At 36.9% G+C, this 23,468-nt stretch overlaps 1 protein-coding gene across 5 annotated transcripts in view; it reads left to right on the top strand.

Moving 5' to 3' along the window:
- The window catches only part of ANKRD28 (ankyrin repeat domain 28), a 126,816-nt gene that overhangs the window by 67,536 nt on the left and 35,812 nt on the right, over positions 1-23,468 (top strand). For all 5 annotated transcript variants that reach the window (XM_086468135.1, XM_086468137.1, XM_086468133.1 and 2 more), the window contains exons 3-8: positions 1,951-2,029; positions 12,413-12,483; positions 15,551-15,751; positions 16,524-16,611; positions 21,091-21,233; positions 22,342-22,554. In XM_086468135.1, the coding sequence (XP_086324261.1) occupies positions 1,951-2,029; positions 12,413-12,483; positions 15,551-15,751; positions 16,524-16,611; positions 21,091-21,233; positions 22,342-22,554 (795 nt within the window). The remainder of the gene's footprint in view (positions 1-1,950; positions 2,030-12,412; positions 12,484-15,550; positions 15,752-16,523; positions 16,612-21,090; positions 21,234-22,341; positions 22,555-23,468) is intronic.

The raw sequence follows: 23,468 nt of genomic DNA, 5'->3' as shown, positions 1-23,468 counted from the left end.
ATAACAAGTGCAATGAAAGTTTTGAGATTGGGTTTTGCCCTTTAAGTGAGGAATGCATTTTTTGTTTGTGTTCCTGAGTGAATACTGTCTCTACAGAAGGATGTACTCATGGCCCATCTTATGTTCTCTAGTTCAGCAATGAAATTGCAAACAGTATAATATCATACTCATTTTTCTGTGTTTCTTAATCTGTAGGTTATAAGCTCCTTAGCATTATTAAATAGGCTTAAATGGGGATGCAAAATATTAGCTGCTGTAGCAGCTCTGATCCTCCAGACGGGTTTTCATTGCTGCCTGATCTTTACTCCCTTTGGGCTGGGGAAGCAAGTTTAATATATGTATTACTTTTTCCCCTTGTGCTTCCTATATGTCTTCCCCCACCCACCCACCCACCCAAATGGCAAGTCCTTGGTGCCAGGGGCTGTCGTTTTTGTCATAAATGTGTAATCTGGAATTGAGACATACTAGCATGTAATTGGTACTGTGAGGCATTATGTGATGTTAGTGATAAGTAAGTAGTATTGATTCCTTATTCAGGGTGCATCAGTGTCGGGTTTGCACTGCTCAATTTGGAATTACTTGTGCATAATCCAAAAAATTCTGTTAGGAAACGTTGATAAGATGGTGACTGTAACTGCAACTCTTTCTGAGCAGGAACTAAACAAAGAGTAGGTTGTTTGGGGTGGGAGGTTGTGTGTGTATTGTTGTCTTGGGGGGTGTGTGAATGTTTTCAGTTCTTAAATTGTCTTTTAGAAGTGACTTCTTGGGTCTCAGCTCTAGTTTTGTTATCGGACCTCTCCTGCCGTGAACTTTTAATTTTCTTCTTGTATGCTGCTAAGCCCTTCAAGTAGCGATTCACTGAATAAGGTTGTTTTGGCAAGGGAGAGGAATGCTTTTCACAATAAAATGTGAATTAAAATGTGCGTTAATTTTGCCATAGTTGTGACACAACGGTTGAATTAATAGATTTGTCTTGCAACTTAAAATTTCTTGCTGCTTATAGTCTTGGTCCCTCACCTGTGGTGTATTTGAAACCCCACTGAAAAGATGCAGATATCTAAGCAGAGCTTGGGCTAGAGCCAGGATTCCAACTGATGATCTGTCTCTTCTGATTTCTCACTGACCTTCCCTCAGAGAGCAAACTGGTTGGTTCTTGTTCATTTTCATCACTCACTGTGATGTGAAAGTGATCTTATTTTTCTGATTAAGCTTTGGACTGGTGCAGGCAAATTGGCACAGATTCTGGAAGAGTTGAGGAATACTTTGTGCTAGTATTTCAGAAGTGAATCTTCATCAGTGTATGTTGTGTATGGCTGAGTAAGTACTTGTTACCTTCAAAAGGACCTTAGATCAGTGTGACCTTAATCATAAGCGCTGGGTCTTACTTGCATCCTCCAGAGTGTTTCCTGCAAAATAAATTGCACCTCTACCTTCTCTTTGCTTATTTACAGTAAACAAAACAGTCAACATTGGATTTCAGTATTTTTGCCCCTACTCACTCCAGCTTCTTGTCTATTTTCTATTTAAAAATAACTGCTGAAACTAAATTCAAACTTTGCAAAGAAAATGTTTCTCACTAATTATTGCATATGAAGGTGACACAGTATTTTTAATTGTGTGGGACAGCCTCAAGTTCCTGTTTCTGGAGACAAGTGAATGGTGATTTCTAACTGATGGGTTAATCGAAAGATGTGATGAGCGTCTGTCAGTCTGTGTATGTCAGGAAAAAGCTAGCTGACTGTGTAGGTATTAAAGATTCCTTAGGGAGAAGCATGCTTGTCTTAGTAAATGTGACTAACATCTTTAGAGTAATTATGTTTTCTAAAATAGAAAATGTTCAATATTTGGAAGATGCACTTTTATGCAGTGTTTTTTTCATAACTCATACAGAATGCTAAACCATACTTTTTTTCTTTTAAATAAAACCTTTTTTCCCCCCTCTTGCCACAGGATAATGAGAAAAGGACCCCTTTACATGCTGCTGCCTATCTGGGAGATGCAGAAATTATTGAACTACTTATTTTATCTGGTATGTTCTGTTCCTGTTAATGGAAAAAAAATAACTCTATGCACATCCAAAGAAGTATTTATGTACCTCTTAGTCTGTGTAGCTTTTATTGAGATATTTAATGTACTAGAAATTAAAGATGTTCGTACTGAAATTTTGGGTTCCAGACTTATCAGTGTTGTAATACTGTGTAGTTCTGCTGTAAAATATTTCTTTGTGGAAAGCTTTCTCAGTTACAGCTATTTTTATTTGTAGTTTGATCAGATTTAGGTAATTTAACTCTAATTTAAAGCAGTAATAGTGTATATGTTATAGGTTGATGTTAGCAGCATTGCTTTGGTTCTGAAATGGCCTTCAGAAAAAGAATTAAAGTTAAATATAAAGCATGGCTTCTGAAGTTGGTTATATTATTTTTAAGCGTACTTTGCTGTTGGCTTAAATGCACAGAGTATAATTAGGACCAGCTGAAAATTTTAAAATCTCTTGTCTTGTGCAAGTTCTGTAGAACAGTATACTTCCATCTTAAAAAAACAAAACGAAAAAACACCAAAAAAATCCACACACGCAAAAAAAACCCCAACAAAAAACCAAGGTAGAAAACGAAGAAACTAAACTGAATGCCTGAAAGCAGAACTTTGATGGAGATGCTGAATTGATTTTGTTTGATCTTGGACAGATCTACCCATCAGGTAGCTTGAGGCTGAATTCATGATATGGAGCTTTAAGGTTAAATAGAAAGATTAAAAGTTGCAGCAGTCCCATAGAACTACTTTAATGTTCAGTTTGCTTAATGGCACACCTTACCAGTGCAAAGCTGGCTATTTCCACCCAACCTCCACCCTCCCCATCAATTTTTAATAACAAGTTTTGCCTTAACAAAATGTCACTTTTAAGATTATAGGAGTCACTTCCAGACTTTCAATTGAAATTGCCAGACACAATTTAATTTGTTATAATTTAGCAAGTTATAATCTTCTTAATATATGTGTATTATATGTAGTCTCTCTATATAATTATATATATTTATAATTAATTAATATCACATTTTATATATATATATTTCTCATGGAAATACTCTATAGTGATAATTTGTCTAGAAGAGTTCTCCTGTGTGGCAGAGAAGGTGCTGTTTTTCCCTATAAAGATAAATGAAAGTCCTGGTGACTCTTGAAAATATGTAATGACCCCTTTCTTCTGAAAAGGGGTCTTGGATTTGGCAAGGATATTTCTTTTTTGTTTGGTTTTTCACAGTGATTAAAACCAAAAAAAAACCCAAAAAAACTAACCCTGTTAAACTTTGCAAAGTTGTAGTCAGCTGCATCTGGGAGTGAAGTGTCAGAATGTTTTGGGTGAGCAGAGTGCAGTTACCAGAACTGTGATTAAAGAAAATACATCTCTTTCAGGCAAAGGTCTTAGGGAAGGAGCGAGAGTTCAGATATTAACAAAATAAGATCCTGGTTGGGGGTGGCAGTAGGGGAAGAAAGGTTAGTCATGCTATTTGGGCACATAGCCTGGGGATGAGCGTAAGAAAAATTGGAGAACAGAGGAGGGAAGTGAAGAATTAAGAATTAGGGTTGTAAAAGTAGTCCAGAGTTGAGCTGCTGTGTGGAGGAGAGGTTGTGGGGTGCAGTTGTGTCTGCTGATTGTTCAGGAAGACTGGGAGGCATTGATATGTATCAGATAACACTTATTTAATGAAAAAAATCAATATTTACTTACACAAAACAACACATTAAATAGTTGCAAAATTAAAAGCTTTGAAAGCTGTGGAATGTAGGCAGTACCAGTCTAACTTTGCTGTGCTCGTGTGCTGTGCTCTGGACTTCAGTTACATGTTTGTGCCTTGCTGTGGAAGCACAGCCTCATGAATTTCTCAGGGAGGGGCTGTGCTGGGAATGAATCGGGGTGGTACCGTGAAGGAGGCACAGATGCCAGTTGTTGGCGCATTTGTAAGTGAATGAAGAGGGGCATTAATTGGAGGATGAGAAGGTGGTATCTGTGTGTTAAGGCTGTTCAGTTTGAAAGGCTGTGCTGTACTTGGGCACTAATCTGTGTGTTACCTGGTTGCAAGCTGTGGTTTTAGGCAAGCAGCTTAAACCAGACTCTTTAAAAAGTAGTCACCAATTTAGTCTTCCTCATTCTGAATGCTGGATTTGAAATCTTGGTGGTTTGTGAAGTGTGAGCGCTCACAGCTGTATCTGAAGTGCTGCACCAGCTACTTCTCTGAGAAATCAGGTCTAGGTGTCTCAAAATACACAAGCCAAGATTTTTTTCTTTTAAGTCTCTTAATTGGAAGATGGGGAGCAGAGGTTAAGTGTATTTATCCTCTCCATTTCATAAAGAGAGAGAAAATTAATCTGTTGTGTTTCGGCTGGAAATCAAATCTCTCCTTTGAGACAGATGTATACTGTTACATTTTGTCATAGTAGATGAGCATTAGGGAGCAAATACAGAACATCTGTTACCACAGCAAGGTTTGAAGCACACTTGCCATGTTGCAAGACCTCTTTTTGAACAATGAGAAAATAGTTTGTTGAATAAATAACATTTCTGAACAACAGTCTCCTCTGTGCAGTAAATTTGCATGTAAAGTTTTTGTATGTGGCTTTAATTGACCTATTATAATATATTTGCACAAGGGATTGAATTCAGTAGTGTAGATGAATTTCATCCTCTCCTCTCTCACTATACGAGAGCTTTGCTTTGCACCTTGTGATGTCCTCTAATGTAGTTTTGCTGGAATGTTACTAGGAACCGCTTTATGGTTTTCTTGCTGCACAAACTATCCTATGAAGACTGTTTGCTTTGAATTTTTTATTCTTTCTTCAAGCAAGACCTCAAAATTACTGAAGTCAGTATTAATCTTTCTACTCTACTCAGTGGCTCTTACCTGATTCTTTCTTATTTTCGTCATTCTTAGTTGCAGTGTGTATCATATGTTAGCTAGACATAGGTTTGGTTTTTTTAATTTGATTGGAACATCTTTTGCATCCCCCTCCAGGGGATACACATTGCTTTCAAGTGTGTATTTTGGATCATGTGTTGCTGTTACAGTATCTGTATATTACTTTGCTATAGACCTAAGCAACCAATATTGCACATTCTGAAGATACAACTGATTCAGCCTGTGTGCAGACTTTTGTGGAATAAATTTTCAGTCTCACAGGCCTACTTATTTAGTTTTTGAATTCTTGAGGTATTTTCCCAACAAACCTTGAGGTTGCTCTGTGACCTCTCCTATTATAGTCTTTTACCTGGGCAAGGGACCTGAAGGTATGGTTTGGATACAGACTCTGAGTAGCAAAGAAAATTACTTCAGTGACTCCAGTTTAGGGCTAGACATTTAGATTGCCTTTTGTTTTTTCTCTTGAGACAGTGCTTTGCTGAACTTACCAGTCAAGTTGTCCCCTGAAGGTGTGAACGTCTTGCCAGCAAATTCTCATAGAGCTATGGTCTGTGAAAGTCTAAATATTCAAACCATCTCTCCCTGTTAGATTGTAGCTAGATAAGCAATTAGCATTCCTAAATTTGTTAGGTAAGGAGGTGAACAGTAAATAAAAAAGTGGCATAAAGATAGTTGTTTATGGTATACAGAATGATGGAACAGAAGTTTACATTTTAGTCACTCAAGAATCATAATTTTAGAAGCATTTTCTTTTTTGTTTTACTCTGAAGAGTCATAACACCCATCATAGTTGTAATTCTATGATCTACAGACAGATCCTCATCCTGGTGCACAAATACATCTGTTTGCTTTGCATAACTGCACTGACTTTGTGTAAGTATTTGATGGCAAACTACTGAGAAGTAGAAAAGTAAAATAATTAAGGCTGAGTTAACTGTCCAGCTTTTTGTTCCTTCCAAGAAGTCCTCATTAAAAAAAAAAACCCAAACCTTTCTTTCAGTTAAGTCCTACATGTGAACTGTTGTGGGGAGCGTCTTGCTTTATAAAAATCATTCTTTCGGTTTGTCCTACACTTCTTTTAATGCCATCAGAGCCTATTCTGGAGGCAAGTGGGTTGTGAGGAGCAGGACAGATTAGTGTGATCTCAGAATATGTTATTTTGATTAGTATCTTTTTTCACGTGTTTTCTTTAAAGTACCATGCAGACTATTACTGCTTTCACTGAAATCAACACACTTCATGAAAATAAATACCTGATTTATCCATTCTCCTTTGAATAATTTAGTTACTATAATGCATTGATAGTTAAATACTAACAAACACATTTCTGTTTGTTTAACCAACTGCATGGAGCTCAGCATACGTGAGTGTGGTCAAACTCAATCTCATTAAGGTTTGGCAGCCCATGAGTTTTTGTTGTACTTTCCTCTGGGTCAGCTGGAAAATGTGAGAATCATGCCGATTACCATTATCATTACAGTAATAACAGATTTTGGAGGATGGTAAAGACCTTCCAATGACCCTCCACTCCACCTGCATTTCTTTCACCTAATTCTGAAGCTGTGCAATCTTACAATTCCGTGCAATGACAGTCACACAGGTCAGCTCTTGAAAGGCTATCACTGCAAAAATGCCAGCCGCGTGGAGCTCCCTTTGTTTGGATTGCAGATGTACCCACATGCCAAAGGCACTTCACAGGGGCTTCTTTTACACTGGCTGTATCTTTTGGCCGCTTCCTCTTCTTTTGACAATGATGTTGGCCACCGTTCTCTTTTTCAGGGTGTCTTAACTTCCCTCTGGCAGCAGGAACAGTCAGTTGCTGTGAAGAAAGTAGCTCTGACACTCTTTTGAGAGAGAGAAAATGAAGCTGACTTACGAAAAGGTAGAAGCATTTAGTATCTTGAGGAGTCTGAGAACCTCATGTTGCTCTCTGAAGTTCAAGGAGGTGGTGGCTGAGATGCAGCACAAACTGTGAAGTTCTGAAAGGAAATGGACTACTTATATTGATAAGGCAGCGAAGTTCTGCAGGGTGGCTTTGACTTGATTGTAGGTTTCCTCCTTTTTGTGGCCAGTGGGTCTCCATGTCTTGTTTTGTTTTGTTTGTTTGTTTTAAACAATGAAAATAAAACCTGTTGTTGAAGCACTATTGTGGCTGGTCAAAAGATACTTCAGTCCTGTCTCTCAAATTTTTTTTCCACTATTGTTACAGATCCTCTACTATGTATTTAGCCTGTAAATAGGAAGAAGCTTTCTCTCAATAAGGTAGTCTTCGTTATTTTTGCAGCAATAGTTTTCCAAGTATCCAATTTTTCAGTAGGAAATTACCATAGATTTGTATTACTGATTGCTCCAATTCAGATCTCAAATCTTTTACTTTACAAAATCTTTTACTTTACAAACTTTTTTGTCTCCTCGTGAATGTTCACATATTTTTCTGTTCAAGGAGAAGTTTTCTTCTCCATCTGTTCATTACCCAGAATAGTCTGAGAATTTCTGCTTGCTGCTTTAGGTACTTCCATGGTCATCTTCTCTAGATAACAAGTGGATCGTTTAAAAAAGAAAAACTTATGAAGATAATACTAGCCCTAGGAAAATAATTAAATAGAATCTAATTACAGTAGGACTGCTGGTTATTCTCAGTGATTTATACCTGTGATCCTCCTAATTTCTGCAAAGATGATTCCTAAAATTATTTCAGTATACTAGTTTTTAAGAGAGTTTGTAAGCTTTTTAAAATGCGATCCAAAGATCTTATTTAATCTTTTACTCCTAAATAAACATTTTAGAGCTTCAAATACTGAACACCAGGTGTTTGTATTGCCCATGTGAATGAAAACACTTTTGCTTTATTTGCTTATATTATGATATTGTTCAATCACTAGCACATCTTGTACAGTAACAAAGGAAAATACTGTCCTTGATAGTCTAAGAATACAGGCTGCAAACAGAACAGTGGAAGGCAATTCAGCGCTTAAGTCAGTACTGTGAGCAAAGATGAAAATGTTTTGTCAGTTCTGTTGTATTTCTTTTCTGAATCTGTTTCCAGCTAGCGATGTGTAAGTAACGTAGCTGCTGTGTTCGTTAGTCTTACAAGGACATTTACAAATAGGAAGAGTTCTGGTGCAGAGCAGCTCGGGAAGAGAGTCACAGCAAAAGTTCTTACAAGAGGAACACAGAGGTGATGTGCTGAGACACGGCTGTATATAGTTACATGGCACCTTATGGATGAAGGAGGCAGTGTGTGGCTGTTCCTTGCAGCATTCCCTGCCCAGTCATTCATTGCCTGTCTCTTCAAGAGATGGTTGAGGTGCTAGCTCTTATTTGAATGTAAGGATACTGACACCAATGAAGTGGCAACTGGCTTGCAGAAAGATACATCCAGGTATTGGGGGATAATAGCACATTTAAATGTGCAATTGCCAGATATGGACTGATATAATTAGAGCTTCCAGGATCGTTATGTAAATCAGTGCACCTATTGAGTTGGCAAACATCTCATGGAATCTAAACTTGCTAGAAGTAAGCATCACTGAGGTTTTCAGTAGCTTCATTTAAAAAAACGTATCTTTCTAATTGTCAGTCTTGTGACTGCAACTTTGCAAGATGAAATGTAAGATTCAAAGAGGAGGGAAGAAAAATATGTAACACTGTCTCTCCCTCCCACCCCCCCTGTATTTTGCAGAGCAAAAAATCCTGCTTTCATATTTGCCAAGGTGTGTGAACTTGCTAGTCTGTATTAGCAAAGTTGGTAATGAAAGGGAAGATTGTGTTTAATACTTCAGTTTAGTACACCAACATGGAAACAGAAGTTGGTTTGTTTGGAAGGTGCAGTTTTAGGGGAGCGTCATTTACATACTCAGTTCTTAAGTTCAAGCACAGATGGTGGGTATTTGTGTTGCAGTATTGTATTTGCTCTCTCTGGCAAGCCCCCTTTTCCTGAAAGCTCTGAGGTGTTAAAAGAACTGAATATAAGAAATTTTACGTAAAAGAAATTAAATATTTGAGCAGTTTTAATAAATATGTTAAGACCAGGCCCCTGAAGTCTGGAAGATCTGGTGTGATGGGGTGTGTTTTGGTTTGCTTTTTTTGTTTTTACCAATTGAGGGTTGAGATACGCTGCGTTGTGCTTTGAAAGAGCAAACTGCTGCATAACTGACATTTGAAGGCATTTGAAATGTGAGAATTGCCCTGGTTAACACGTCAGCAGGTTGAGCTTCACAGAGATAATATTGCATCGGCAGCGCTGTGCAGGGGACTGTATACATACATGTGTTCAAACTGTCTTTAAGCAAACAGTGAAGTAAATCATCTTTAAGCAAAAGATACTCAGTAAAGGCATAATGTATTTTCTGACATTTATTTGCAATGATCTGGAGTGGAGCTTTACCCCAAAAGATGAAGGCTGTAAACTTCCTCACTGTTGCATTGTAGAAGTATGATAGGTTTGAGGGAGCTTTGTGTCTCATGGATAGCATCTGAAGGGGGAGGGAGGAACAGTAGCATTTTCCCTAAATCATGTGCTAGGGAATAAAGAACAGCCTAGAGGGGGATTATGTCCTCAAATACAAGTCTGTTTGGAGAAGCTGCTTTGTGAAATCTCAATCATTCTTGGCAGCATGTCCTTTCGGAGAGATTTAAGGGGGAAGTATCTCTATGTTAATTTAAAATACTGTTTTGTTTAACATGTCTAGAACTATAGATCTCCCAATTCCCACATTAATAGTGCATATGCATTTTTTGGTAACACAGTTATTCTGACTTCTACTTTAAAACTTTATCTTTCAATCTAACAATTTTTGGAATTCTTTCAAGAGTTGTTTGTTGCGAGGGGGGTGTGGGGGGGAACAAGCTTTATGGTTCTTTAAGTCCATCAGAAATTTAGATCTTTTTGTCAAGTCGTGTGGTTTTTCCCTGGTCAGAGAATCTACCCATTTTTTGTGCATTTGAAAAATTAATTTATTTTAGTGTCTACATATTACAGTAATTTAACTACGTGATGTGCTAAACCTAGGCTTTCTTGCTTCTTTGGGCAGAAGATGACTTAGGGGGTGGGAGGCAGGTATTATTGTGTTGATTTTGTGGAGAGGACCATGTTTCTTTACATATTGCTTCAAATTTCCGTAGGCATTTCTTTGGGTAATGCTGATTTTCTTTCTTACGAGAAACAACAAACGCTTTTAGATACTCCTTTCCTTTAGTCCTAGCAAGTTTGACTAATTTACCACTGGGAAAACCTTTTGTACAGAATCTTTTTGTATTTATTCCTGCTCTCTTCTGTTGCAGTTTTTAGGCTATGTGTTAAAGTACCAGAAAGGTCAGTGAATGGCTTAACTGAACCCATGAACATGGCTTGGACTCTTAAGAAGTTTCCACTACAGCTTAGGTAACTGCCGCTTCTTTGGAGCGGCACTGTGCATTTTTCCCTGCCGCTGGGCATGCTGCTTCTCCTATGTCAGGCTTCATCATCTGGGTGGATCTGACCTGACCTCAAATCTTGCAAATGCATTTTCCTAAGGAAAACCAGGATCGTGACTAGTGATCTAGTAAATGCCTGGATTCCTTTAAAACACTTCAAAGAAGTTTTTATCTGAAAATTAGAAATAGAACTCAGATGGACTTTGGAAGTCTTCATACCTTGGTTATTGCCTGTATACATGAAGTCAGGTGGAGCTTGGAGTACCATTTTGGCTCTTATTTTTGTCTCATCTGCTAAAAACAAGGTGTTTTAAACCTGGAAGACAATCAAGAATTACAGATATGTTTGAAACATATTGATTACATTCTCACTTGCTGATCATTCAGGTTATTGCCTTTTGGGAAGGCTTACTAGAAATCCTAAGAAATTTCTGGTACTTTTAGAATCCTCCGATTCTCTCTTTTTTTTTTTTTTTTTTTTTTTTTTTTTGGCTGAGTTCTGTGCAGAATTTGATGCATTACATTATGTTCTGGTACATGACACGGTACAGTGCACTAATTCCTTATGATGGCTGACAGTGGACTTGGACTTTCTTCTCATTCCTTCAAACTTATTTTTCAAAAACTTTTGATCTTAGAAAATAAGATGGCACCCAAAGCTTCTGAAATTTGGATACAGAAAGAGGGAAATCCCTGAAATTGTAGCCAGCAATTAGACCTCAGGCTCTGTCTGGCGCTTGGGTCAAGGTGGGAGTTTGGATCTAGCATCAGCTTCCATATTGTGTTCTTAAGCCTGAAAGGGATGGATTGGCTAGAAACTGATTAACTCAGACTATCATGATTTTGTACGGACTGCTGAGTTTCTGGATCAGGTTGTTCAGCTGGACTAGGAGAGACTTCTTTGCTGGTGCAGGTCTGGGAGGCCTGGATCAAAATACTCTGCTGAGTATCCTGACCAGCAGCCTGTTTAACATTTTGTGTCTTACTGGCCTTCTATTCTTTGCATAGATAGAAAAAATTAAAGTTGGTTCTGACATAACAATATTATGTTTAGCCTGAGAAATTAATAAGCTCTGACCATGTAGCATTAATGTTACCGTGTGATATCATATATTGCTCTATGAACTCTTTCCAACAGGATTTCCAAACTATTTTTTCAAAAACATAACATTTTATCTAAGCTATCACATCTCTGTAAAACCTCAGCAGTTTTCAGATAAAGATGGCTAAATTTCTACTCAAGGTATAAAAAAGCCTATATGGTTATGTGTGTGTGTGTGTATATATGTATCAGTTAGAAATTAAATCTTTAAGCTTAGTAATTAAGTTTTCTAGTTTGTTGAAGTTCACTGGAAGTTAGAATGTAGTTCAGTTGCTTCCTTCAGGAGAAAAATGCCCAAGTCCTCCTTTCGTTCTGTTATTAAGAAATAAATTAAAATCCAAACCCAGGATTGTGTCCCTTACAGATGTTTCTGTGACCTTTTTTCCTGGGAGCAGGGACAGGTGTTTCTCAGGTATGCTTTTAGAAGGAGAGATGTGTGGTTACTATGGTCTAGCTCGTGAAGGGAGGTCAGGAGGTCCTGAAGTGGGCTAGGTGACCTGGTGGAGTAGAGAACGTTCGTTCCCGAATTCCCAGTAGAAGTAGCAGCATCATTCTGTATGCCTATGCATCAGACTCACCAACAACCAGGAAACTGGAGGTGTGGGGAATAAATGTAGCCTCTTTCTCTATTTTAATGGAGAATTTCAACGATAGTGGGAAAGTATGAGATTTTTATTGCTGAATGAAGGCAAGGAGTCTGTCTTTCTTGCCCAACGTTCTTTTATGTGCCTTTGGAAGTGCGAAAGAGGATGACCTAGTGTAAAAATATGAGTACACTGGAAGACTATTACAGGCACAGTGTTAAAAGAATTTCCTCAAAGGGTGGACTTCAGCTGGAGGTAGAGAGTCCCTTCTATTTTTGTCATCATGTTGTATTAATGAGCCTAGAATAAGTATCTTCCAATAGTTCTGTCTCTTTACTTGAAAATATTTAAGTCTTTCTGTAAATATATTATAAATTTATGTTGGTTTTTTGTTACAGGAGCTAGAGTTAATGCCAAAGACAGCAAATGGTTGACTCCTTTACACAGAGCTGTGGCATCTTGTAGTGAGGTATGCTTTTGGGTTTTTAACTGCTTTGTGTTAAAATAAGACATCTCAAATTACCTTCTGTTCTTTGTTAGGCTTTTACAAAGTGCAACTACTCCAAACGTTTGGAATTGCAGAACAGTTTTGCAATGGTTTGTTTAACCTGTTGAGGATAAATATATATTTTACTTCCTACTCAGGCATGATATATATATCATATATATATCATGCCTGAGTAGGAAGAAAGGGGAAAAACTGTAGACTTGCAGTTCTCAGCTTTGTTCTCTGCCATTTCCCAGCAGAGGATTCTGCATGCAGTGTTCTCGAGTCCAGTTTACTTCTCTTAAGGTAACAGGAATGGTTCAGCATGAGGGAAGTGCAGATGAACTAAGATCTAGTACAGCTTTTACAGCCTAATCTTTGCATTTCTTCATTTTTTTTTCCCTACTTGTCTGTTTATGAATAGAAGAAACAAATGGTTCTGTGACACCTGCAAACATGAATTTATTTATTTATTTAAAAAAGCAGGTAATGAGTAATAATAGTATTGAAAATCACTTCAAAAGTCTTAAATGAAATCTGCAAAAAGGTTTTTGAAGTCTACCAGTTACACAGTTGTGAGAATATAGTAAAGTAAGAAATGGATTTGTTATTGTTCCTCTATTGTTGATGTCCTAATAAAAATTTTAAATGCCTGTAGAAGATCAAAACAAACAGAAATGCTGAGCTTGTTATGTGGAAGAGTTTATGCAAAACAATCTCCTTTGAGATCCTGAATCAAATTGTTGCTCACTTCAGTATGTCTCAAAAAAATGAAGGTTTTTTAAAGATTCTGTGCGAGTTTTTATTTGAAAAGATGGAGTTGAATATTTTGGTTTTGACAAGCATTGAACTTCAAGTATTTGATCTGTGAACTATCTAAACATAAACATACTTTGTTTCAGTTTTTGCTTTTAGATTCTCTGGATAAATTGCAGTATTTTGTCACTAGCCTTAGTAGCTAAGTTATGTTGAGATTGTGTTACTCAAAACAGTGTTTGAAAATGAATCTTTGAGGGCACCTTATTCCCAAAGGCTATTTGTTGTTCTTGAGGTGTTTTTAGGCTGCTCCTTTGGGAGCTGACCAAAGCACCAAATGCTGCATTCTTCAGAGCTAAGGGGCAATAAAAGCTCCTTGTATCAGTATTGCTTGCAGAGGGGAGTACCGCAGACAAACTGGACCTAAGTAACTTCAAGAAATGCAACCACAGACATATTTTGGTAATTGTGGAATATTTCAAACAAAATACTAACCAAAGGCAAACAACACCTATAAACCAATCAGACTATTTACCCAAAACAGAATGGTAGGTGCTTGTCAGCATTTTCTGTTTATGGACACAGTAAGTCATAGGAGCCCGCATACGTGGTTGATACATGTAGGCACTGTTTTCCAGCTGACAGACATACTTGGGTTTTGGGCATTAAATGAAGAAAACTGTAATGAAAAAACTCTTGATACTGATTTCAGTAAAACATCTGGACTTACTCTTGGAACAAGGAGAGCTGCAATTAAACAAGGATGTTGAAACATGCAAAATAGCTGGAATTAATGGATTTAGTTGTCAACTGCACAAGTTCAAGCAACTTCAGGTCAAAACAGTCACGCTCCAGGCCTTTATATTTGTGTGCCTGGTAGACTTTGCCAGGAAAGAAAAAAAAACAAAACAAAACAAAAAACCAACCAACCAACCAAACAAAAAAAATAAAAATAAAAAAAAAAACCACAAAAACCCAAAACCAAAAAACCCCACAACTCTAAGCAGATTCAGTATTCTGAAAATTCATTAATGCATATGTGCATAAAAGTATAAGATACATTATTTTTATACTAGTACTATGGTGCTTCCTTCCACAAAAGGGTTAATAGCTGAATAACTGTTCTAAAATTTCCTTGTTCTGATTATGGTTTTTCTTAGTATTTGATTAAAAAAAGAGAAAAGTTCAAAATATTGATTAGGTTTTTAAAGTGCTAAATCTGCTTCAGTTTCTTAGAGAAGAAAAGAGCTATTTCATTTCTCATTTAAATTACAAGCCTGTGATGCAGTATTTTCACTTTTATGTTTGTTCCTATTGCCTTTTTATTGACAGTGGAAGAAATTTCAATGTTTAAAATGTGATTTTATTGTAATAAATAGAATCAAGTGTTACTTAGCGTTCTACTTGTAGCTGAGAATAATAGCTAGCCATTGTACCACAGTGTAATTTGAAATTTCGAGTAACTACTTGTGGTAACGTTTTAAATTCAACGTGCCAACTTTGTGTGCTCAGTGTTTGAGTTGGAAGTCGCTGAAAGCAATTAATGAATTGCGGGACAGTAATGGAGTTGATGTAAAATGCAGTATTCATTGTCGTGTTGATATCACCAACAGAAAATATTTTTATGTGTTCCAATTGTTTGCACATATTTTAATGGGATTAGTTGATCTTGCTGTAAGAATTGCAGTTCCTATTTGTCAAATTTTCACAGCTTGTACTTTTAACGAAAGGAAATGAATAATATTTTTGTGAGATGGAATTAGTGCAACATTTTGAAATGGTTTTCAGGAGTTTTGCAACAGTACATGTTGAAACCTTTTGTGACCATGGTCTGTTTGATCTGTGGTTCTCTAAATATATGTTTAATAAGCTGTTCTTCTCTTTCCCATTCCTAGACTTTGACAGTTCAAAAATTTTGCTTGGCAAATTGATGAAAATGCATTGTAAGTTCATAGTACTTCACTAATCCTTAGTGATGGAAGAAATCCTAAGAGGTTTATTGAGCTGTGGAAATTTAGTTGAGATGACAAACAATTTGCCAGCTGGCTTAAGGAACTGTATAAAAGACCTGGAAAAGATTGGTTCGGTTGAATCCTGTAGGGAGTATATTGCTCATGTTCTTCAGAACATCCCCAAATCTGGATTTATGATGAAGTACAAATCCCAAAGCATAAGATGATGTTTACAAAAGAGAAAATTGTAAATAGTTCTGTTCCATTTTACTGTCCTTGGATTTAAGGCTGGCATTTTACATTTTTACTAAGTGGCTTGGTTTTTTTGTAAATGCTTTCAGGATGCTGTTCAGGTGTTGTTAAAGCATTCAGCAGATGTCAACGCTCGTGACAAAAACTGGCAGACACCCCTACATATAGCAGCTGCAAACAAAGCTGTGAAATGTGCTGAAGCTTTGGTGCCTCTTCTAAGCAACGTAAATGTGTCTGATCGAGCAGGCAGAACTGCATTGCATCATGCAGCCTTCAGTGGACACGTTGAGGTAAGAGTTATTTATATTAGTTTGTTTGCCACTCATTGTTCTGTCCCTCGCATTTCTGATGTTTAGTTTCTCAGTTTAAAATCATGTTACCCGTCCCCTCAAAAAACCCCACCCCAACCCATATTTTGTATTTCAATTTGTCTTTTGTATGCATCTGTGTACAGAATGCTTGTGGGAAATACATGTTACGTCATTTAGTTGGAAGGCTATTACAGCATTCACCTTTCTTAAGACAGAAGCAAACTTGCCTGAGTTAAGCAGAGTTAAGCTAGTAATAGATAAATTTGAAATGGAAAAAAAAGAAATTTTTCTGTTCAGTAGATAATGAACATATGGAATGTGTTGTCACTGAAATACGTGTGGTAAGCTCTAACTTGCTAGTTTTCAAGCCCTGGAAAATGACTGCTGAGAAATTCCCATTGTAATTGAGTATAAGTAACTGGAGACAAATTGGTAATAGGCTTGCTTTTAGGGATTACCTTTAGTGAATCCCTTAGTAACAGCCTGAAGATTTCAAAGATTCCATAGCTTTGCTGTACTTAACTGGGAAATGCTCTTGTTGACATTGAGTTTTGTGTTCCTTACTGTCACTTTATTATTGCTGCCAAGGTGGGCAACCAGTTTTTTCAAGCTTACAGAATATTCAAAAACTAACGCATTTAAATCTTTTGAAAACACATATTTTTGTTTTCTCCTGTGATTTTTCTTTGTCTAACTTTAAGCAGAGTTTTCAGTTATGAATAGAGGATTTTTTTCTTTCTCTTTATCTCAGATGGTCAGCTTACTGTTGTCTAGAGGGGCCAATATTAATGCATTTGACAAGAAAGATAGACGAGCTATACATTGGGCAGCATATATGGGTATGTACATATTTCAGTTGATTAATATTGTGGTAGTAAAAAAAAATCACCTTATATTTAGTGATTTTATATATTTCTAGGAAAAATATATACATTTGTAAGTGTTGAGGTTATCTGTGTGTCTGCCAGAAAACCGTTAGTAGTATACTTCAAATTGCCTTGTAGATGTGTCTTTGTGGTGAGAAAAATCAATTTGTTGGGAAAAGAAAAGTAAGGTAAGTAATTTTATTTTTTAAAAAGAAGGAACTACGTTCCTCAATCAGCAGGAATGTAATCACAGATGAAAACTTTTGCAATAATGCTAAGTAGAAAGTAAACAGTGAATACAAGGGGCACCTGAAACAGGGTAGTTACATGGACCTTGGGGATTGTATTTTATTGGAGAAGAATATTTCATCCCTAAAACTTCCAGTTCTTGCTTTGCCATTCTTATTCCAGGAGTGGATAATTACTCTTCTCATGGTATTGATCAAATGCACTGGCTGTACTTTAAAAGTAATGTACTTCATGGACTTTTATCAGACTTTCTTTTTATTAAGTGGTAGGAATAGTTTTCTTCAGCATAGCTGTAATAAATAGTAGAGCTTTGTGTCTCAAGGTTCGTTTAAAATATAAGCAATATAAACCATTGGAAGGTGAATCATAGAAAAACGCAGATTAAGAATTCTGGGCTGACACTGACTGCTTAGCTTATTATATATAATTTCTTGTTCCTGTTATGTTTTGATGATACGCATTTTCCTGAATTTTAAATTCTCCAGAAAGTACGTATTTATATGCCTAAGGTACCATCTTATGAAACTTGAGGAGAAAAACAGTCAGGAAGAGAACATGGTCCTATTATTTATGGCAGAATTTTTTTCAGAGGTGATCTAAAGATGTGAACATTTTTGTTCCTGTTTTGCTCTTATGACTGTATTGGTGAAAACCTTTATAGATAGGGTTTATAAAGGAGCACCTTGTATTTGTGACATTTAAGTTAATGTATAAGGAGAGTAATTTCTATGCTGCCCCTTCCCTGAGTAAAACAAACTGATTTTACTGTCTCTGTTATCAAACCAAAAAATAAACACACATAAACTAGGAAATTACATGGACTCATTACATTGACATCTCTTAAGTCTAGGATAACTCTGCCTCGGAGGTCTGATCTTAGGCAAAATGCCCCTCAATATGCAGTTTGGTATTAATGCTTATTATTATGAATGAGAGAATTACTTATAAATAGGCATGATGCTGCGTGATGTGTATGTGTGTGGGGTGGTTCTTAAAAACAGACTTGAGGTTGCTAATGAACCATATTTCTCATCTGTGGTTCTGTGCCTGAGTCTCTTACATAACTGCTTTGGAGTCGTTGCATTTATCCAAGCAGTATTTCCCAGTCTTGCCAGGAAAGAGCAAATGGAAGCAGTAACTTAAAAGTGCAAATGCAATTTTAAACTTACACACTGAGCAAAAAAAAAAAAAGGACCAGTAGCATGTAAGACAGTCCCTATTTAAACACAGTCACCAAAAACCTTACCCTGAATTTTGATGGTTGGCAACGAGTTGTTCATTGTATGAAATGTGCTTTGGTCTCAGAACTGAGAATTCTGGTCTTTGCAAAATCACACATTTACAAAATGGGGCTTGTTTGTAAGATCTCAACAGTTGTAAGTGTGATGATCTCAGAAACACCTGGATTCACACAAAAGTGGACTTATTCACTGTTGTCTTTGTAAAACCCTGTGTTTTGGGCCAATTTCACATTAGTCTTATGTCCCTGACAATACAGGCCTGAAATAATCTGATAGCAATGTAAAACAAGGCTGTGAAATGCTAAAAAGAACAGGACCCTGTTGATCTGTCTTCAAAGGAAGAGACTTGAATGCGCCAGTGAATTATGAAGTGATCGCACGGCGTTAATACTCTAATTTGAAGCTATATGACATTGCACTTGAAGTACTAATACCACTACTTGAAACTGAGAATTTAAAGAACAGTCTTCATTATTGATCCAATGTTCTCTGGATATTTTGTTTTATTATTTTGTAATCTACTTGCATATGCAAAGCAATGTCTGTGACAGGCGTCCAACCACCTTACTTGAGGTGATGATTTGCAAAATTTTGTTGAATGAAACTTGTGCCTGAGATGGAAGAAATCTGACAAGTGTCAGTGAGAGAATAGAGGTGTTTTCTGTCTTGTGTTCACCTAGATGAGAGAAAAGTCTTCTATTTTGTCAGATAAGCTGCTTTTATTCTGATTTTAGTCACTGCTATTTCATAGGCTATTAACAGGAATCTCTGTTAATGAGCAGCGTTTGGGTGGGAAAAATTTATCTGATGTCCATCAGCCTAAATATCCTTGCAGACAACAGAGCAGGAGCAGCTTTTCAAAGTCTTCAAACAAGGAGAAAAAACCTGTGACAATCTCTGCAATTTAGAGCCATTTTACACTGCTCCAATTGTTTGAAGAAAGTCTTAAAGCTTTTCCGCCAAGTAAAACTGACCATAGAATAGAAAAGAAGTTAGGCTTTTCGTCACTCTACTATAAATAACTTTCTAGGGTTATATCCATTGTTTCCCTTCCTTCCTGCTTTTCACTCAGCTCCATTGCTGTCCAGCTGCAGTGCTGTGACTAAAATGGACTTCCATTCTTGCATGCTAGCGTCGCCCTCATTAGTGTATCGGGATGTCTCCTCAGCGCTTCCCACTTCAAGTACCTTGTTCTTCTGTTTGAGTGTCTTCCACTGATTGCTGCTTGCATTTTCAATGAAGGTCAGGGATTTTTTGGTTTTTTTCTTCTTTTTAAAGTTTTTCTGCCACTGTTCTGTTCAGTGTCTCTCTTCCTTCCACTTCTTTCAGTATCTTCTGTACTTCTGTCTCTCATATAGGGCTTGTTTTCATTCGTGTCCACATTATATTTGGGTCAAAAGATGAGTATCATGTTTACATTTCTCTTTCTCTTCTTTCCTACAATACTGAAGTGATTCAGAAGTGAAATATTGCAGCACTTCCCATTGCACTGGTAAACTGTTTCTGATCGGTATAGCTAGCTGAAATGTCGTTTTGTATGTTGTTTGGCATGCAGCATAACATAGGTGGTATGGTGACTGAATGTTTATCAAAGTAACTTTGACTGTATTCCTTTGGGTAGATGCTTCCTATTCAAAATTTTGCAAATTCTGTTAGTCATTGAAAAAGCAAAGACCCTCACTTTTTATGAAGCACTTAAACTGAAGGCTGGATTTGATACTTTTTACTTATATGTCTTGACTGGATAAGCATAGGTATTCAGTGTGCCCCTCACCACTTCTTAACTAAAGTAAGGTGTCACTTGAAAGGTAAAACAAAGAATCCCGCATCTGTCTGTATGGGTCACTTACAAAGGTAGAGCACAAAATATATCATGGTCTGTTTAACTCTCAAGTGTGATCCTTCATTCTGCAGACTTTGTCATGATTATCCGTGTGTTTTCAGTGATTGACTCATTTGGCAGTTAAATTAACAACTAAGCAAAAATGACAGATTTTTTTTTTTTGGTTACCCCATTTTCATAGCTTTTCTTTTAGTGTGCAGTGTCAGAACTGCATGCAAGCTAGTGGGGGAGCATATGGGCACGGTGAAGGGGAAACCTGGTTGCCCTTTGCAGCAGCAATGCAGTCTTGGGGCCCCTGGCCCAGTCACAAAGCTGGCAGCGAGAGCTGCTGCCCGCTACTTCAGGGTGGGCTCCCTGCCCTCCCTTCCCTTTTCAGCCCTCTTACCTGGAACTTCCCCAAGGTCACCCCTTCCCCATGATCCCACTCAACTCTTACTTAGGAGAATGTTGATGGTTTCAGAAGGCTCCGGTTCCTCAGAGGCTGGAGTCAGTTTTGACAATAGAGCTTTGCTAAATCCGGTGTGATTTGTGTCAACTTTTTAAAGGCTTTGCAAGTAAAGGAAGTTGGATTGGGGGATGGGGGATATATTTTTGTTTTAGAAATAGAATGTTTTCTTCTTTTCATGTTTGTGTGATTTTTTCCAAAGTTTATGCTGAAGGCCTTAAAAACCTTAATGGGTGTATTTGCAGTTGAGGTGAAGGTGGAAGACTGACAGTCGCATTCTGTCTCAAGTTGTTAACAGAAATTTGCAGTAAATGTTTAATAATTACAAAGTTATTTTACCTCTTTAGTTCTCAAATCTTCTCAAAAAACCCTTCTGTAAGCAGAGATAAGATTTTATTTTTTTTTTTTTAATATACAAGATTATTTTTGCAGTATAAATACTATGATTATTGGAGGGGGTATGTGCAAATACTCTCTTCTGGAGATTAATATTTTATGTTGCTTTTATAGTTCATGATCCAATTAGAACACAAGAACAATTCTTTATTTTTCCGATTAGGTCCAAATTAATAATGTCTTGTTCATGTTATAACAAGTGTACAATTATTAAGTTTGTAAACTTGTGCTGATTAATATAAAATGCAGCTTCATTGTTTTTGTCTTTATTCTTTTAGGTCATATTGAAGTTGTGAAATTACTTGTGGCCCATGGTGCTGAAGTGACATGCAAAGACAAGAAATCGTATACACCCTTACATGCTGCAGCATCTAGTGGAATGATCAGTGTAGTCAAATATCTTCTAGATCTTGGAGTTGATGTAAGGAAGAATAAAACAAAGTGATGCATATTTTTTTTGTTTTTTGAAATGCTCTTGTTAGTATTGTAACACACTGCTTGTTTAGGGGTGGGTTATGATATAGTGAAAATAAGTCTTTCCAAAGATCTTCATTCACACGGGTTTTTTTTTGTTAGAAAACATTATTCCCCAAGTAACTTCAGAGCCTTGCAGTTTTTGCACAACTATTTGGAAATAAGTTTGTATTTAGTAAGTTTTTTGTTCATTTGGTATTTCTTACTCTTAGTTCATTTGACTGGAACTCAGGAAATAGGAATTCTGTTCCGAGCTTTGCCAACAATCCTTTTTGAACTGCAGGAAGATAAAACTCTTTTGCTTCAGTTATTTGTAAAATATAGGTGTTACTGACTTTCTTACACCATTTAAGTTTTGGGAAATACTAAAAATTGTGAGAAACTTCAATACTACAGTAAGGAAGGCCATATTAATATTGCAATGAAAAATAAATTACAATTTATTTTATTACAAAATAAATCTACATGTACCTGTACATGTAGAAAGTGTATTAATAGATGGTGAAACTGTGGAAGAACACACACTACATTGTGCATCACATTTTAGTAGAATGCTTCAGAATGCTGCCAAAGTTCTATCTTGAGTAGATCGGAATTCAGGATCATGTTTTGTATAACAACAAATTCTACTTCTATGTACCACCCCACCCCCACCCTCCCAAAGCAAAGTCCCTTTGACCTCCGTTTTTAAAAGGAAACCCACAAATACTGTTGAAAAATGAGAGAGGCCTGTGCTGTGCTTAGTCTGTAGTGTCTGTTGACATTTTTTTCCGTATATGTGTTCTGTCAAGTTGCATACTGCGTATAGGAAACTGGTGTGGAGACAATTGGAGGAGGTTGGCTGACTTGTAAAGCATTTGTACTCCTCCCCGGTACACGCTTCTAGATCAAAGTACTACATCCAGAACTTGCTTTTAAGTTCTGGTTTTGAAGCGTTCCAAAATTCAAAATTAAGAAATTCTCATGACATGAGATTTTTTTCTTTGTAATAATTAAATGTTGCAGTAATACAGGTGTTTGTCTACTAACTAATCTTTTTTTTTTTTCTCTGATAGATGAATGAACCAAATGCCTATGGAAATACTCCTCTTCATGTAGCTTGCTACAATGGGCAAGATGTTGTAGTGAATGAACTCATAGACTGCGGTGCTAATGTAAATCAAATGAATGAAAAGGGTTTTACGCCTTTGCACTTTGCTGCTGCGTCAACACATGGAGCATTGTGTTTAGAGCTTTTGGTCTGTAACGGAGCAGATGTAAATATGAAGGTGGGTGAGTCCATTCACACTTAAAGATGCAGTGCATCTTTATCAGAGGTAATTTTTCAAAATCATTATGATAACATTTAGAAGTTTCCAGTGACTGATGGAGTACTTCTGTGAAAAGTACCGTATAAAAAATGAGCCAGTGTGTTGCTTCAGTGAACTTTATCTGAATCGGAAAACCTCAATGGGATGCAGTAAATGGCCCAAAAGGGTAAAGAAAGATGACAGTACTGTCTCATCAATCTTGATTATATTTAACATCAGAATTCCATGTAACTTGTCTTCACTAGTCTATCCATATGAGTGAGAGCAAATCATATGGGAAAATGCAAAAGAACATGTTTTTTTTCTAAACAAGCGGCATTAACAAAATCAAGAATATTTCAGAGAAATGTGTATGAACAGGCTAATTGCTGGAGCACTTAAAGAGCTGGTAATGTTAGATCCTAAAATCTAACTAATAAGGGAGAGTTGTGAAGGGTGTATTAAAAATACAAAGGTAAGTAGATTAGGCCAATGGAAAGTCTTAAACAGCTGTGTTTTTAACTACTCCAGCAAAACTTTGCAAGCAGAGTCAGTATATATTTTACATATCTCTACTTGGTCACAAGTCTTTGGCTGAAGAATATTCCTTAGAATCCAGTCTTAGTGTAAGTGCACACAATCAGAAAAGCAAACTATAACCCGTATCTTTTATTATCTTCTCAAGTGTGTGGCATAAGGTCTTGAGATGTGAGAGAAATATGTGAGACTTCCTGGTTTGTATTAAGTTGATTTTTACTCTAGTAATGAAAGCTTAGCTCTGTTCAGAAATATTTGGTGGCAGTATGTGGTGTCTTGACAGGTTTCAAGCTGGGGGAAGTGGGAAACAGATATATGGAATGATGAGTCCAAGTGTTCCTCTTACAAAATATCTA

This window comes from Leptosomus discolor, chromosome 7 (assembly GCF_034619465.1).
Source record: "Leptosomus discolor isolate bLepDis1 chromosome 7, bLepDis1.hap2, whole genome shotgun sequence".
Classification (NCBI taxonomy): domain Eukaryota; kingdom Metazoa; phylum Chordata; class Aves; order Leptosomiformes; family Leptosomidae; genus Leptosomus; species Leptosomus discolor.
Note: the sequence above shows the minus strand (reverse complement) of the source record. Positions and strands in the feature narration are given on the sequence as shown.